Genomic DNA, 14,569 nt, shown 5'->3' on the forward strand with positions numbered 1-14,569 from the left:
GAGAGTAAGTGCTCTGGATGTTGTCACTTGGCGATCCAGTACATCAATAATCCTTGTTGCCCTGAAAACTGCATTCTGGCAGCTGCCAAGCCCCAGCATTTTGGAAGGAATTACCTGTGTTTCTCAGTGCAACATGGCACTATTATTTAGATGTTTCGAGAAAATATATATCACATCACATTTTGAATGAAAAATAGATCTTTCCTATCCCAGGAAAATTTTCTCAGTACAGAAGGAGTCCTGGAAAGAGCTCAGACACTGTACTGAGCACAGGACTCCTCCCGTCCAGGACTGGACATGGTTGCTTGCCCTCAGCCTGTCAATCCAGAGGCCTCATCTCCTGTGACCATCCCCTGCAATGCTTGCTGCTCCTCAACGTTCATGCCTGTGCTGCTCCTTTACATTCTGTAAACAGCTTTATTTTTCTCTTTAACATTCAGTTTTCTAACAGTCCTAGCAATTAAGATATTCTGACCTCAGAAATACGTCAGCAGTCTGCACTGCTGTGCTGATCACTGCATTTTATTCCAGCTGTTTTTCCCACATCTTTCAGTGCCTGCCTTGTGCATTTTCTAGTAACAGTCTTCTCCTACGCGTTTGCTGATGGTCAAATAATTATCTAATGTGTGGCACTACTGTGGAGTGGCACAGTCACTACAGTCTGTCCAATAATGGTACTCTTTCAAAGACTGAATTGAAAAGAAGAAAAAACATGGTTCTGTTATATAGCACAATATGGATCACAGCACATAAAGAACTGGCTTTTTGTTGATACTCATGATTTGTATAAACTTAACTAGCAATGTTCACATTGCTGAAGCCTGCAATTGAAATTTGATGTGATTTATTCTGGAAGATTTCAATGTTATCTCATTAAAGATTCCCCCTAAGACTGTGAAAGTCCCACCACATGCATACAGAGAACAAGGTGTTGCCTTACTTTCAAAGCTTTTAAGTATTCTTAAGTATTCATCTATCTTTTAAAAATATATCTTCCACCTCTTTATAACACATCTGTAAGTATTTAGAACTACTAAGGACCTAACTTTGAAGCCACTGTGCATGCAAAACTTCTTTAAGTTGAGTGATTGCATGCACAGAGACTCAAAAGCACAGGTGATGTGCTTCCTGTCACTACTTGGCTGGGGGATAAAAATTTAAACTGTGATAACCTCAGTCTGTGTCAGACTGAACAGGCCATATCTTGCAGGTAATATGATAAAGATATAAAAATAATATATTTCATATTCTCAATAATAAGAAAAGTCAAGAAAACAGACCAATGAGTTCCCTTGTTTTGGCCTCAATCTCTCCCAAAAGAGTCTCAGGATTGGCACAGATTTTCTCTTCATCAGCACAGTAACTCTCTAAAAATTTCCTATATTCTGGATCTGCGAAGATAAATTTTTGAATTATGTTAATACTCTGCAATCCAAGGCAGAAATGGAATCTGTTTTCCATTGTGATGTCAAGAAAATATGCTTACCATCTTCAATGCTCCCGGCTTTGGCATCTTTCTTTTTTAACTTCTTTTTTGAAATCTTCTGGAATGGAGCAAATTCAACCACGGCAGGATACTCCAAACCTTAAAAGAGATCAATTCTTAATTTTTATTCTGGGAAGCATTCTTTATATCCAAGTAAGATTTTCCAGACTCTTCAAACTTGTGTTGGGCAGCCTTACAAAGGTGAAATCAAAGGTGTCTCTAAAATCCCATCCTAAATTTCTAATGATAAATTGCATGTAGCAGTATTTTGGATTCAAAACAAAATACACTTATATCTGAATTATATACTTAAACATTATTATTAAAATATTATTTTGACATGCTAACAAAGGCTGTCAAAATGAAGAGTACTGTTGCACAATAAAAGTCTTGCATTATCATTTATAATTCCCTTTTAATTCTTCAAAAATTGTCATTGAGTAGAAAAATTGACATAAAATCTCATGCTGACAAATGAATGAGTACTACTGGGAAATGAATCTTAAATAATCCTGCTGCTTCTGTGAAGTGTGTGGAACTCCTTTTTTTTTCTATTTATAGTGGACAACACAACTACTCGCTTCTGTTTACTGGTACCAGTTCTTTAAGGTCTGCCTTGTATATTGGATCCTTCTTCAAACTGCTGCCAGAACCACGTACAGCTTTTGAATTTTGCCTGGCTTCTGCTTAACTCAGGTTCAAGGCCATACTTTGCTGAAGTCCACTGAAAACTCGGTTAAATCCACAAATGTACTTTGTGGACATGGTAATCCTTGTTTTAGTTTTTGCCTCATAAATGCAATGCTGCCATAAGCCTCACCAGAGAGCTCGTGTGACCAAAACCTATGCTCGTTATTTGCCCAACCAACCATGCCAAACCAACCTGCCATCTCCAAACTCAGTTCTGTAATGTACATGATATTCTGGCTTCAACCCAGTGTAATACTGAAGAACATGCCTAATTTAGCCAAACTGAAGTCTTGGCAGAATCATAAAATATTTTATTTCTAGTTCTTCAGCCAAAACCACCCAACTCTTTCACAAAAGAAGGCAAGAAATATTATGCGCATTAGAAAAATTCTGGCATCTGCTGGGAAGGAGCTACCCTGCTTCCTACTTTACAACAGAATTTGAAATCTTGGAATCACGCACTGAGAGGAATGTGCTGTTCTCCATCTTTGGGGAAATCTATCCAAATCCAGGTTTGAAACCTATCACAGAATCACGGAATGCTTTGGACTGGAAGGGACCTTAAAGCCCACCCAGTTCCAACCCCCTGCCATGGGCAGGGACACCTCCCACCAGACCAGGCTGCCCAAAGCCACATCCAGCCTGGCCTTGAGCACCTCTAGGGACGGGGCATATGAAGTATCTCAGATAGGAAATGCTACAGAGAAATTCATTATCTTGGCAGACAGCTTCTTTGGAGAGTAACTCTCCAGTAAGACTGGACAAGACTGTTTCACGGGACCCCTGCAACATTCAGTGTTCAGGATAGACAATGGTCGAAGAAACCCACCAATCCAAGTCTCTTTTATACTGCCCATGCAATCTTTTTAGAGAAGGAGTGAGGGAGCGAGGCAAGGAACAGCTACAGACAAAGCACAGTTTCTTGGCTACAGCTATTTAATGCTACTATAGAACAGGATTTACCCACACCTACATTACAGTGGTTTTCTTTACTGTTGGACAAACCTCTGTAGACAGAACATTTTAAAGACGGCAACTAACCTCACAACTCCTGTTCTTGGAACTCAAGATGTCTGCGCTCCTATCAACAAATGCCTGAAAGCCCTCGCAGCTGTGGACATCAGACTAGATCTAAAGTTCTACCTAACATAAATGCTCTGAAAAGTCATGGCATACACATCTCAAAGCGGGCAACTAAAACGGTGAAGACAACTGGTTTGGTTTTGCTTTCTCAAAATGGGAATACATAGCACCGCTTAATCTCACAGAAACACACTGAAGATCCAGCCACTCACGTTTTAATGTATCAGGTTATCATTGTGATGAACTGTGAAGCTCACATAGGATAATTAATAGGATCCTGATAGTGGACTGCATAAAGTACAAGAATGCAGATCAAGCGTGCACACCACGCAGACAAGTAAGACTGCATGGACAAAAACATTTTGTACTTCATTATCTTCTAGCAGCTAGATTCTGGTTCAGTGCATTTTTATGTAATTAATTGTGTATTGAGCAGAAAAAAGCATCATTAGAAAAAATGAAATGAATTCATGTTCTACAATGATATATATGTATATAGACACATGTAATATCTTACAAATAGTCCAACCTTTATTATCAATGAAGACATAGCCATCAAAGCGATCTCTAAAAAGAAGGATGTCCTCGGGATTTCTAAAGTTAATGTATGCTCTCGAGTAAAGATGAGGATAAAGGCTGCAACAAGAAACAATTTTATTTTCTGTTATTTACTAGTCTGTTCAGGACGGGAAAAAGTTAAAACTAGTAAAATCACACTGCAGTTCTCATCCTCTTTGGGAAATGGCTAACTTAAGCATGCATACTGAAGTCCTTATGTATTCATATGCATATATAAAAAATTGTATATATGACAAAAAGCAAATGACTGAATTTCTGTATGCAACTGTGAAATTTATTCTGAACCGAGACAAATATTTCTATTCTGTTTTGTCTCCCTACATTGCAGAGCATACATTTTCATTTTGCAGGATCAAAGCTTTATGTATAATTGTTTATGATTTGAGAGGTGAATAACAGCAGTGGTTTGGGGAAAATTCTTGGGCATGTTAAAAGTTTTCTGTTGCTGAAATAGTAGAAGGTAAAGTAAAAGTTCCCAGCGAAGTGGCAGTTGCCAAGCTGTCACTGTATTTAAAGAGATTCCCACCTTTAGAAAGATTAAATAACTTAGTAATTGGCAGGATAATATGCTGAATCACCTACTGATAAACGAATGCCATTTGACGTACATGTGTATGAATATACGTGCAACGTCTTGTTGTGAAGAACAGTTACTGTGAAAGTCCAAAACCTTTTTAGCAGAAGAAAGAACAGGTACTTACCGAAAGTAATTCTGATCCTCCTAGAATTTGTTGGCATAGGTCCCACTCTAGGTGTGTAAATGTTAACATGCTTGATGAAAACCTCAGAGCTGGCACATCACCAACCACAATGGAATCGGGGTAATTCAACGCATTACCACCCATCAGCCACGTGTCAGGTACATGCTTTAACTCTCCCTCCCATCTAATTAGGATGTATAAAAGTTTGGCTTAAACAGCCTTTAGCAATGGCTATGTATTAAACCATTTTTTTGGGAAAATACTTGAACATAAGCCCGTAATTTTAGAATACCTATGTTGTAATGTTGTTGCTGCAAGCCCCATCTTCAGACAAACTCACCGGCAGCAGTAGGAGACAATCATCACACACAGTTGCAACCAGATTTCGATTTTGTAGCTATTTCAGAATCAGATTTCGCAGCCAGTGAGAAAGAGCAAAGATACGGGTTGGATCACACGCTCCACACACGGCATCCTGAAGAATCACGGCCACTACAAACCAAGTGATCATTTTTTCTTTTTCATATATGCATCCATTTTGGGCGTTGGAAGGTGACCATGATGAGCGCTGCTGTCAATAACTGGCCTTTTTGTAGAACAAAGTTGTGTTTGACATCGTAACCAAGAGAAACGTTTAACAAAGAGCTAGAGGGCTTTTCTTGCTCAGATGTTTTGCAAACGCCTGTTTACAGGGTGCCTCTACAGCATGCAGAGGATGCACCTTATCATTCTAAGGAATAGCTATTTCATCTATATTTACTCACTATTTTGGTTTTAGGAAGGGAATAGCATTGAGAGAAGTGTCAGCAACTATCACAGACTCACAGAATGGGGAAGGGACCTCTGGAGGTCCTCCGGTGTAACCCCTGCTCAGTCTGGAGCAGGCTGCCCAGGACCACGTCCAGATGGCTTTTGAAGACCTCCAAGGAGGGAGGTAACCACCAAAATGCCTGCTTGGCCACAGCTAGGGCTATGCTGGTGGCACAAAGCAGTGCTGAGAGACACTACAGGCACTGCATGCTCCCTCATCCAGCACAGCCCACGCAGATGCTGCGTAGCACTGTGCAGACGGCGTGCAAGCAATCTCTGGACAGCTCAACCAAATGGGCATGGTGGCACCTGGATGTGCTTTGTCGCGGGGTTCCTCGCCCCCTGCAGACTTCTCTGTGAGCAGATTCGCAAGCCTCGTCTGCACATGCAACGCAAGGCACCTCCAGGGGGGCTGCGGAGTCACCAGCAAGATGCAAGGCAGATGAAACAATCCAGCTTCTACCTCAGTGATTTCAAAGCAAGAAAAAAAAAAAAAGATGAAATGCAACATTTTTCATAATTACACACAGTTTAAAAAAAAAAAAACTTTAGAAAACATAAAGGTATTTGAGATTAAGAAGCCCTGAGTTTCTTTTTCTAATCTAACAAGTATTGCAGTGTTTTACCATCTTCAGCTTTTGTAAAATACAACAAAAATGCCACTTCTTCTCAGTGCACAGAACAGCTCGGTGATGTAGATGAATTTTTTTCTTCTGCAGTAACTTAGACCCTGTGGTTGGGGACATAACCATCATGAAAAAGAAATGAAAATACGAAGTTGTTCCTTCCTTGTTTCCTTTAGCTTGCACATCAACACCATCTGTTTCCTGTCTGCTCTGGCAACACAATCTTTTCCTGGTACGTAACATAATATTTTCCTAACATTTTTTCACTTAGATTTATCAGAGTATCTTTCAGAGGAATATTTGATGTGGTTATTAAGCATTTACTAGTAAGAGAAAACAGAGGGTTTGTAAAGTGTAAACAGGACTCTGGAAAGCAGAGATTCACAATTTATCTTGCAAATAAGGGATCCAACGTTGTTGCTATACATTATTAGGTCTTCAAGAACTTCATCACCTCTGCAGAAAAATACAAAATTATAGAGGCATGTTTGTTTGCAGTAAGATACTGATGTGCACAGTAGCACAGTAAAATAGGATTGTCTCTCTGCTACTGGTGCTAGGTATCAGGGTAGAAGGTTGTAGAAGTACAGCTGTGACAATGCTTAGCAGTTACAGGCTCTTTCTGTGATGCAGCCGCTCCTACACAGTCACATCTCGTACGCACACAAGTTAGATGTCAGAGTGCTTCATGTGTAGGAGCCTGATCTCAAAGTGTTTCAGACCCTTTCAGGCTTCTTATCCAATCAAGTGTGCAGTGTACCTAAAAAAAATGCGTAAAATCCACTCTCTAAGTAGGAAGCTAACTAAAACTAGCAAACTGGAGGTGCTTAGCACTGGTCTGTGTATGAAATACTGTCTCTTCCTCTGGGCTTCAGAATCTGAACTTCCAAGTGCAACTGCCTGCTCCAGATCCCCTCGTCACCTCTCCTCTACCAACCCACCAGTGCTGCCGGGGAGCAGGGAACGCGCGTTTTGCAGGGCCACGACTCTGCGGCCACCAACCTCTCCTAGGAAGAAACACTCCAGCTCCGCTGTTGCACTTCATATTCAGCAGAGAAAACACAGCTTCTGCTCTTCAGGATTTTGCCTTCCAGCTGAGTCCCCAGGCAGGGCACTACAAAAGGGCCATCGGACCCTGCGTGCCTCCAGCGTTTTTCAAGTATCCACCGGCAGAGATTTCTCTTGGGATTTCAAATTCAGTTTTGAGGTTGCATGGCTAGGTTTAGAAGCAGACAGCTGCCTCTATTTTGCCATATGCTTGCTGCCTACAATGCTATTTTCCATCCATATCATGTTTTGGACAGATGCACCGTACGTGATGCTGGCATCTCTGGGATATCAATTAGAAGGACCTCTGTAGAAATAACCCAGCTGAGTCTGACTGTACACATTTCTTCAGTTCAACACACAGTTTCTTTGTTTGCTGTTGTGCATTGAAGGGTACTCAGTCTTCTAGGTAATCTGCATTTCTCTAATACTAAACATCCCTTTAAACCCTTACTTTTATGGCAAGTTTAGTAACAGAAGCATTCTAATAGCTTCCTTTTTCTAGAAAGTATTGTTAGCACAATTGTGTAGGAAGATTGGTATAGAGGAAAGCAGATTTAAATAGTTATCTGAAAGATAAACGCTAACATGTAAACTCTAAAAACAGCCATTGCATCTTAGTGAAAATACTTACCAAGGTAGTGAGTCGTGGTGTATGTGTATATAGGTATGTACAAACATATAGACTGACATGCATAGACACTTAAATCTCAACGCTTAAATTTGCGAGTGATTTGACCAAATTGATAAACTCTTTTGTCAAGATTGTCACGGCAAGCTAAAATCCACTGGTCTCCATCCTCTTGTCTCTCACCTGCTGTTGTCATTCATCCAATGAATGGCGATGGCAGTGGCATCCTTCTAAACGAACGGAGCCTTTCCTTTTTTATATGGGCACTGTTTGCCTGGCAGGGGAGCAGAAACACTCTGCAGTTGTGGTGACCAACTGGTTCTCATCCCATCCACCATCACAGCACTGGTGATCCTTCCGAAGCTCTAAAGGTGCTGTCCCTTTAGAGCGGCAGTTCCCACGTGCGTACTGCCATCCTCCAGCACGAATGCCATTTGCCTACAATCATCCCGAGCAAAATGTTGTGACGCAGCTTCGAGGGGCAGAGGAGACCTGCTGCGTGCAAGAAGCTTAACCGCTGCCTTGAACACACGGCATGGCATCAACTACTTGACTGGCTTTCACAAAAGCAAAGCTCAGATTTCTTTACTCTTGCAACTTCACAACGCTATGAAGGAGTTCTGGCACTCAGTGCCAGTCCTGAGGGACAACCCAAATCTTGCAGGCTAGAGCTCAACCACCGGACTAGAGTTTTAGAAGCCTCAGAAACGTTTCCATGCAAATTTAAAAGAGTTATCTGGAAGAAGCAGTTGTTATTTAGAGCTTGAGAACAAGAGAGACCATCAGGCAGGCAGTCTTCACTAGTAGCTAGCTATAGGTAGCACGGCTACCAAACGTCCCTCAAGGCCACGGAGTCAGTCACAAAAACAATGTTTTGCTTGTATTTTGATCCCAGTGTACAAGAGAGAAAAATAAATGTAATGCAGTGAATCAAATGAATCAGGAAAAATGAATGAAATACAACACAACAGTCATACTTTGTGAAATGATTTTACTGAAATGGATGCAACTGTTATACATTAATGACATTGTAATAAAAATGAAAGTTTTACAGTTTGTGTATAAAAACAAGACATTGTAAACTTACAAACAACCTTTGGAGTGCAAGAAAGTAAAACTGGATAAATGCATGCGTATCTTGCAAAAGCATATAGGCAGGACTGCAAATTTTGTTTTGTCCTCTGGGGAGGGATGACCTTGGAAATGAAAAGGTAGAAGCAGCTACAGTTTGACCCCTCGAGTTCTCTCTCTGAGAGCAAGTGGTAGAGGATGTCTAGAGAAAGTTTCTTAAAAAGGAGAAGCTACAAACTACCTACTACACCCTACCACCACTGTCACCCACTAAACCATGTCCCTAAGCACCACGTCCAACCTTTCCTTGAACACCCCCAGGGACGGTGACTCCACCACCTCCCTGAGCAACCCATCCCAGTGCCTGACTGCTCTTTCTGAGAAGAAATGTCTCCTCACTTCCAGCCTTAACAATTTCTGAAAGTTTACTCTATGTTCTAATGCGTGTGAACACATCATGATTTAAATCATAAACACATTTACATGGGTATGTGTCAGCACTGGAACAAAGTGGTCAAAAGGGGCAAGATTATGCTGGACCAGTAAAAGAGCAAATAATCAGTTCAATTTTTTGCAGAACTGCAGCTAAAAGACCATTTAAACAGTATAGTTTGCTGGAAGGGGTTGTAGCCATATACCTTATAAAGATAAACCCATTCTGAAAAAAATACATCTTCTGTATTAAAACATAATTTTTAAGCAACACGACATAGCAAGAAAAAGCGAATATGAAATGCTTCCCTAAGGAAAATCCAAATTTATAATGAAAACTTTTTTTTTTTTCTCTGTAGCGAGAGTACAGATTTCTAAGGGCAGAAGAGAATAGGAATCAGAAAGTCAGGAGGGAGAGAACTTTTCCTCCCAAATCATTATTTTATTACAAGATTCATATAAATGATTTAAGGCAACTGACAATCCAACTATCAAGAGATTTCATTGTTCAAAAAAAAAAAAGGTTAAAAATTTGCATTTGTTGCTTGCTACATCCTAAAGTCTAGTAGCAAAACAATATATAAAAAATAAAGACTTCATTTTCTTCATTTTTTTTGTTACTTTTAATCACCAAGATCCATTCTTCAAGGCAAACGAATGTTTAGTGTTCTAAGCACGCCCTCAACCCCCTAACAAAATAAGCTGTTGTGTCACGTATGCCGTTTAACAAACTTCTTCACATACGCGTAGGTACAGTCACTAGCTATATGGAAGTGCATGAGGAATAGCACAGCATGGGAAAGAAGCTGCAAAATCTTTTATCAGTTATCTGACCTGGATGCAATGGGTAAGTGGACAGGAAGACTTCTGAGTGCTCCAAATTTTATCACATAGAGAGAAAAATTAAACTTTATATTTACAGCTGTTGCCAGCTGCTTATCTTTTCTGCAACTGCTGACTCCTCAGATTCTTATGTCAATGACTGTTCTGGAAAATTAAAATTGTAATTTTTGAACTGGTTCCTAGCATTTGTGCAGCTAGACACACTGAGGACAAAGATACTCGTAGGAGAATTTTTGGTTTGCCTCTGATATTTTCCCCTTATCAATAAACAGCGGGGACTGAAGCCTTCAGGAAAACCATTTACAAATATGGATGACTAGGTTCGGAAGAAAAGTGCAGGTAGATATAAAAACTTTCAATCAGACTAAATGTGGTTCTACCGCACAAGCTGAAGCACCTGCTGTTTTGATGCACCAAACTGCCATGAGGCTTCGCTAGTAGAGACATTTCTTCCTTTCTGCTTGAGGAATCGACTCTGAGAGAACCTATATAACCAGATTTACCCTTCTAAAACACAGCGGCAGTATCCTTTCAATTAAAATCAGCCCAGGAACTAGATTGTTCCAAGCGCAATTGGCTACAGACAACTCCCTAAAGAAAGGCTATCTGTGCCGGGGGGGGGGTCACCCAGCCCTAACTTTAAAAGTTGATCTGCAACCAAGATCCAGGATCTGTCTGTAGTCAATGAAAATAATCTGATGCCTGTGGAGGATGATTCACTGCACACTAAGGCAGGCCAAGCTGGGCAAAATGAATCACGTCCGTCAGTTTGTCTGAACACGTGTAGATGCAGCATATAGGAGGTTTGGTTTATTTTAGTGGTCAAGTTTCTTCTCTTCTAGAAATTGTTTTGTTCAAAAGGGGATGATATTTGGCCACTGTGATACTGAGTATATTAAATAAATATATCAGCAATTCTAACTTATTGTTATCTACATCACTTAGTTTTGAATGACACAAAAATGAATAGAAGTGGATTACCTGAAAAAAAATGTATGAAATAAATACAGAGACACGTAAGCAAACGATTAAGTTAAGCTTAAATGGCACACATGAAAAATTTCCTGGAATATTTACCCTAGGTTGTCTTTCTCACAGCTGATAAACAGCCTGTTGCATTTTACCAATGAAGGTTAAAAGAAACATTAGGGTTTCCAGCAAAGCGATGCCCTATTTGCACATGAAAACGTTCTGTTTTAAAATCACCAGTTTAAAAGGAAGGGGCAGGAATGCACTTTATCCTGCTCTTCAGAAACATTTTAAGTAACTGACAGAACTAACAAAAAGGGCTCCATGGACAAAATACATAATTTGGTACATCCAAAATACCTTAATTAGGTTTTAAACACCTGAAAACCTCTATGAACAGCTCATCCTCACCTGGGATCAGCAGTGCAAAACTCAAAATAATCATGGGCAGGTAGAGGATGTAACTGTTCCTCCAGTTGCTCCTTAGTTAGACAAGGAGGAAGGCGTCGAATAACTACCTGCATATATAAAAGAAAATGGAGATTTATCCTTGATATAAATACCTTGGAAAAAGACTAAACAAATCATATTACTTATCTTTTGAAAGCTCTTCCTTAAATTGGGAGTTTGAGTTGCAGTGTTAGCCTCACAGTGAGTTACCTACTTGGATTTGCTGACAGATGGAAAGATTTGTCCTATCTCAGATTCTGCTAACATTGCAAAACTGTCAGGTAACTGAAATAATCTAATGAAAAGCTTCAGAACCAGCACAATCTGGCCGAGAAGGTATTAAAAAAATCAGCAAAAATGAATGCTGACTACATAAAATGTTTACAGTATTTCTGTTTTAAATGGTTTAAACTAACTTTCAAGTCTCTTATTATAACGTCATCTTCATGCACTGTATCTAGATGTAAAGGTTTTGGTAGCAGGGGGCTGCAGGGGCGGCCTCTGTGAGCAGAGCCCAGCAGCTGCCCCATGTCAGATCAGAGCCAGCTCCAGCCGGCTCCAAAAGGGACCTGCTGCTGGCCAGAGCTGAGCCAGGGAGCGATGTTGTTTCTATGTCTGTGAGAGCAGATTGAAGGAAGGGAAAAAAAAACTGCTGCACAACAGCAGCTGGGAGAGCGGAGTGAGAAGCAGCCCTGCAGCCCCAAGGTGGGTGCAGCAGGAGGTGCTCCAGGCAGGCAGCAGCAGTTCCCCTGAGGCCTGTGGAGAGGCCCCTGGTGGAGCAGGCTGTCCCCCTGCAGCCCATGGGTCCCACACGGAGCAGATCTCCACGCTGCAGCCCGTGGAGGAGCCCCCGGTGGAGCAGGTGGATGTGGCCTGGAGGAGGCTGCGGCCCATGGAGAGCCCCCGCAGGAGCAGGCCCCGGGCCGGAGCTGCAGCCCGTGGAGAGGAGCCCACGCAGGAGCAGGGGGTCTGGGGGGAGCTGCCGCCCGTGGGGGACCCGTGCTGGAGCAGTTTGCTGCTGGGGGATGGACCCCGTGGTACGGAGCCGTGTGGGAGCAGTTCTTGAAGAGCTGCTGCCTGTGGGCAGCCCCCGCAGGCTCAGTTCAGAAGGACGGCATCCCGTGGGAGGGACCCCGCGGGGAGCAGGGGCTGGGCGACCTCCCGGCCGTTACCCACAGATTTATTTACCCCCCCCCCCCAATCCCCTCCCCGCCTCAGGGCGGCCCCGAGGCCACCTCACGCCGTCCCCGCGGGGCGCCCCGTCACCGCCCGGGCCCGCTTGGAGCCGAGCCGCCCCCCGCCGCGCCGCCGCCGCCGCGCCCCTCACTTTGCTCAGCGCCGTTTTTTTCTCCTCTCGCTGTTTACCGGGCGCCGGGGGAAGCGGCGGCGGCGGCAGCGGGGAGGGCGGCTGCGGGGACGCGTCCGGCTCCCGGCGCGGCGGCGCCGCCATGGCGCAGCGCTCCGCCACCCCTCGCACCGCGCGGGGCCGCCGCGGGCAGCAAGCCTCGCGAGAGCTGGCCGCCGGACAGGCGGGATCTCGCGAGAGGTCGCTGAGGGGAGAGCGGGGCTCTGCCGCCCACGGTGGCTGAGGTGGGCGGGAGGGGGGTGCGAGTCCTCAGCCATCGCCATCACCATCCTCCCCGCCGGCTTTAGGATCCCCTGTGTCCATGGGGAGGATCACAGAACCATTAGGGTTGGAAGAGCCCTCCAAGATCACCTGGTCCAACCACCCCCCTACCACCACTGTCACCCACTAAACCATGTCCCTGAGCACCAGGCCCAACCTCTCCTTGAACACCCCCAGGGACGGTGACTCCACCACCTCCCTGGGCAACCCGTCCCAGTGCCTGACTGCTCTTTCTGAGAAGAAATGTCTCCTCATTTCCTACCTGAACCTCCCCAGTGCAACTTGAGGCCGTTCCCTCTAGTCCTATTACTGGTTACCTGTTGAGAAGAGGCCGACCCCCAGCTCCCCACAACTTCCTTTCAGGTACCTGTAGAGAGCAATGAGGTCTCCCCTGAGCCTCCTCTTCCACAGACCAAACAACCCCAGCTCCCTCAGCTGCTCCTCACAGGACTTGTGCTCCAGGCCCTTCACCTTCTTCGTAGCCCTTCTCTGGACACACTCCAGGGCCTTGATGCCCTTCTTGTAGCGAGGGGCCCAAAGCTGAACACAGTACTCGAGGTGCAGCCTCACCAGAGCCGAGTACAGGGGGACGATCACCTCCCTGCTCCTGCTGGGTGCACTATTCCTGACACAAGCCAGGATGCTGTTGGCCTTCTTGGCCACCTGGGCACACTGCTGGCTCACGTTCAGGCGAGCATCAGTCGGCACCCCCAGATCCTTTTCCTCTGCACAGGTTTCCAGCCACTCTGCCCCAAGCCTGTAGGATGGAGAGCTTTGTCCTTGCTGTTTCCGCAGCCCCTGATAACTGGTCAGAAGCACACACAGTTCTCTCCCTGGTAGAATATGAGAACCAAATCTGAAATGTTTTATGAGCAGGCAGGCCAAACCATGTTTAGTTAGAAGGAAGTCTAGAAACTCTGTATCTCTGCTGTCACCTTACTCACTAATTAGTCAGCCTTATCTGTAAGGCCATACAGAATTGTATCCCAGGACAGGGGAAGGGGGCAGAATAACCCAGGCCTGGAGGATGTGCCTGAAAAGAATAGGTGAAGAACTCATGGTATACATAGGGCCTTGGATACGTAAATGACTTAGGTTAGTATGCTGACGACTACCAGAGACCCCCAAAAGACCACCAGTGGAAACAAATGTGCATGCGTCAAGGACATTTATATATTTTAATGAGCTATGGGCAGTAGTATGAATATGTTAACTGTTTCTTGGAAATCTGATGAACATGTATGTTTTGATTGTATATAGCCCCTGTAGCTTGAACAATTTGGCACATACACCAGGTGGAGCGATGCGTCAGGTGCCGCAATTAAAGAATGCCTGTGCTTTCTAAAACTCCAGCCTGAGTCTTAGAGAACTCAGTTGGAGTTCCTAGGTTTGTTGGGGTGTCTGGGACTGCTTTTAGGAACAGTGACAGATGCACAGCAAACTCTGAAGTAAGTGTCCAGGCCACAGGCATGCTGATGGACTCCTCTGGAGCTACTGAAATGATGCAGAGTGGGCAAAAATGCC

At 43.8% G+C, this 14,569-nt stretch overlaps 1 protein-coding gene and 1 long non-coding RNA gene across 4 annotated transcripts in view; one reads left to right on the plus strand and one right to left on the minus strand.

Annotated features, from left to right (window-relative positions):
* The window catches only part of UPF3A (UPF3A regulator of nonsense mediated mRNA decay), a 26,872-nt gene extending 12,417 nt beyond the window's left edge, over positions 1–14,455 (minus strand). Inside the window, exons 1-5 of one of the 3 annotated variants that reach the window (XM_083819395.1) lie at positions 12,746–14,455; positions 11,380–11,486; positions 3,789–3,895; positions 1,487–1,585; positions 1,281–1,391 (exon numbers count right to left, since the gene is read on the minus strand). In XM_083819395.1, coding sequence (XP_083675521.1) covers positions 1,281–1,391; positions 1,487–1,585; positions 3,789–3,895; positions 11,380–11,486; positions 12,746–12,868 — 547 coding nt within the window. In that variant the 5' untranslated portion in view covers positions 12,869–14,455. The remainder of the gene's footprint in view (positions 1–1,280; positions 1,392–1,486; positions 1,586–3,788; positions 3,896–11,379; positions 11,487–12,745) is intronic. The other 2 variants (XM_083819393.1, XM_083819394.1) reach the window with 2 other exon arrangements.
* The window catches only part of LOC310891344, an 8,755-nt gene continuing 5,665 nt past the window's right edge, over positions 11,480–14,569 (plus strand). The window contains exon 1 of the long non-coding RNA XR_014577535.1: positions 11,480–12,123. This is a non-coding gene — a long non-coding RNA (uncharacterized lncRNA). The remainder of the gene's footprint in view (positions 12,124–14,569) is intronic.

Source organism: Anser anser, assembly GCF_964211835.1.
Source record: "Anser anser genome assembly, chromosome: 1".
NCBI lineage: Eukaryota > Metazoa > Chordata > Aves > Anseriformes > Anatidae > Anser > Anser anser.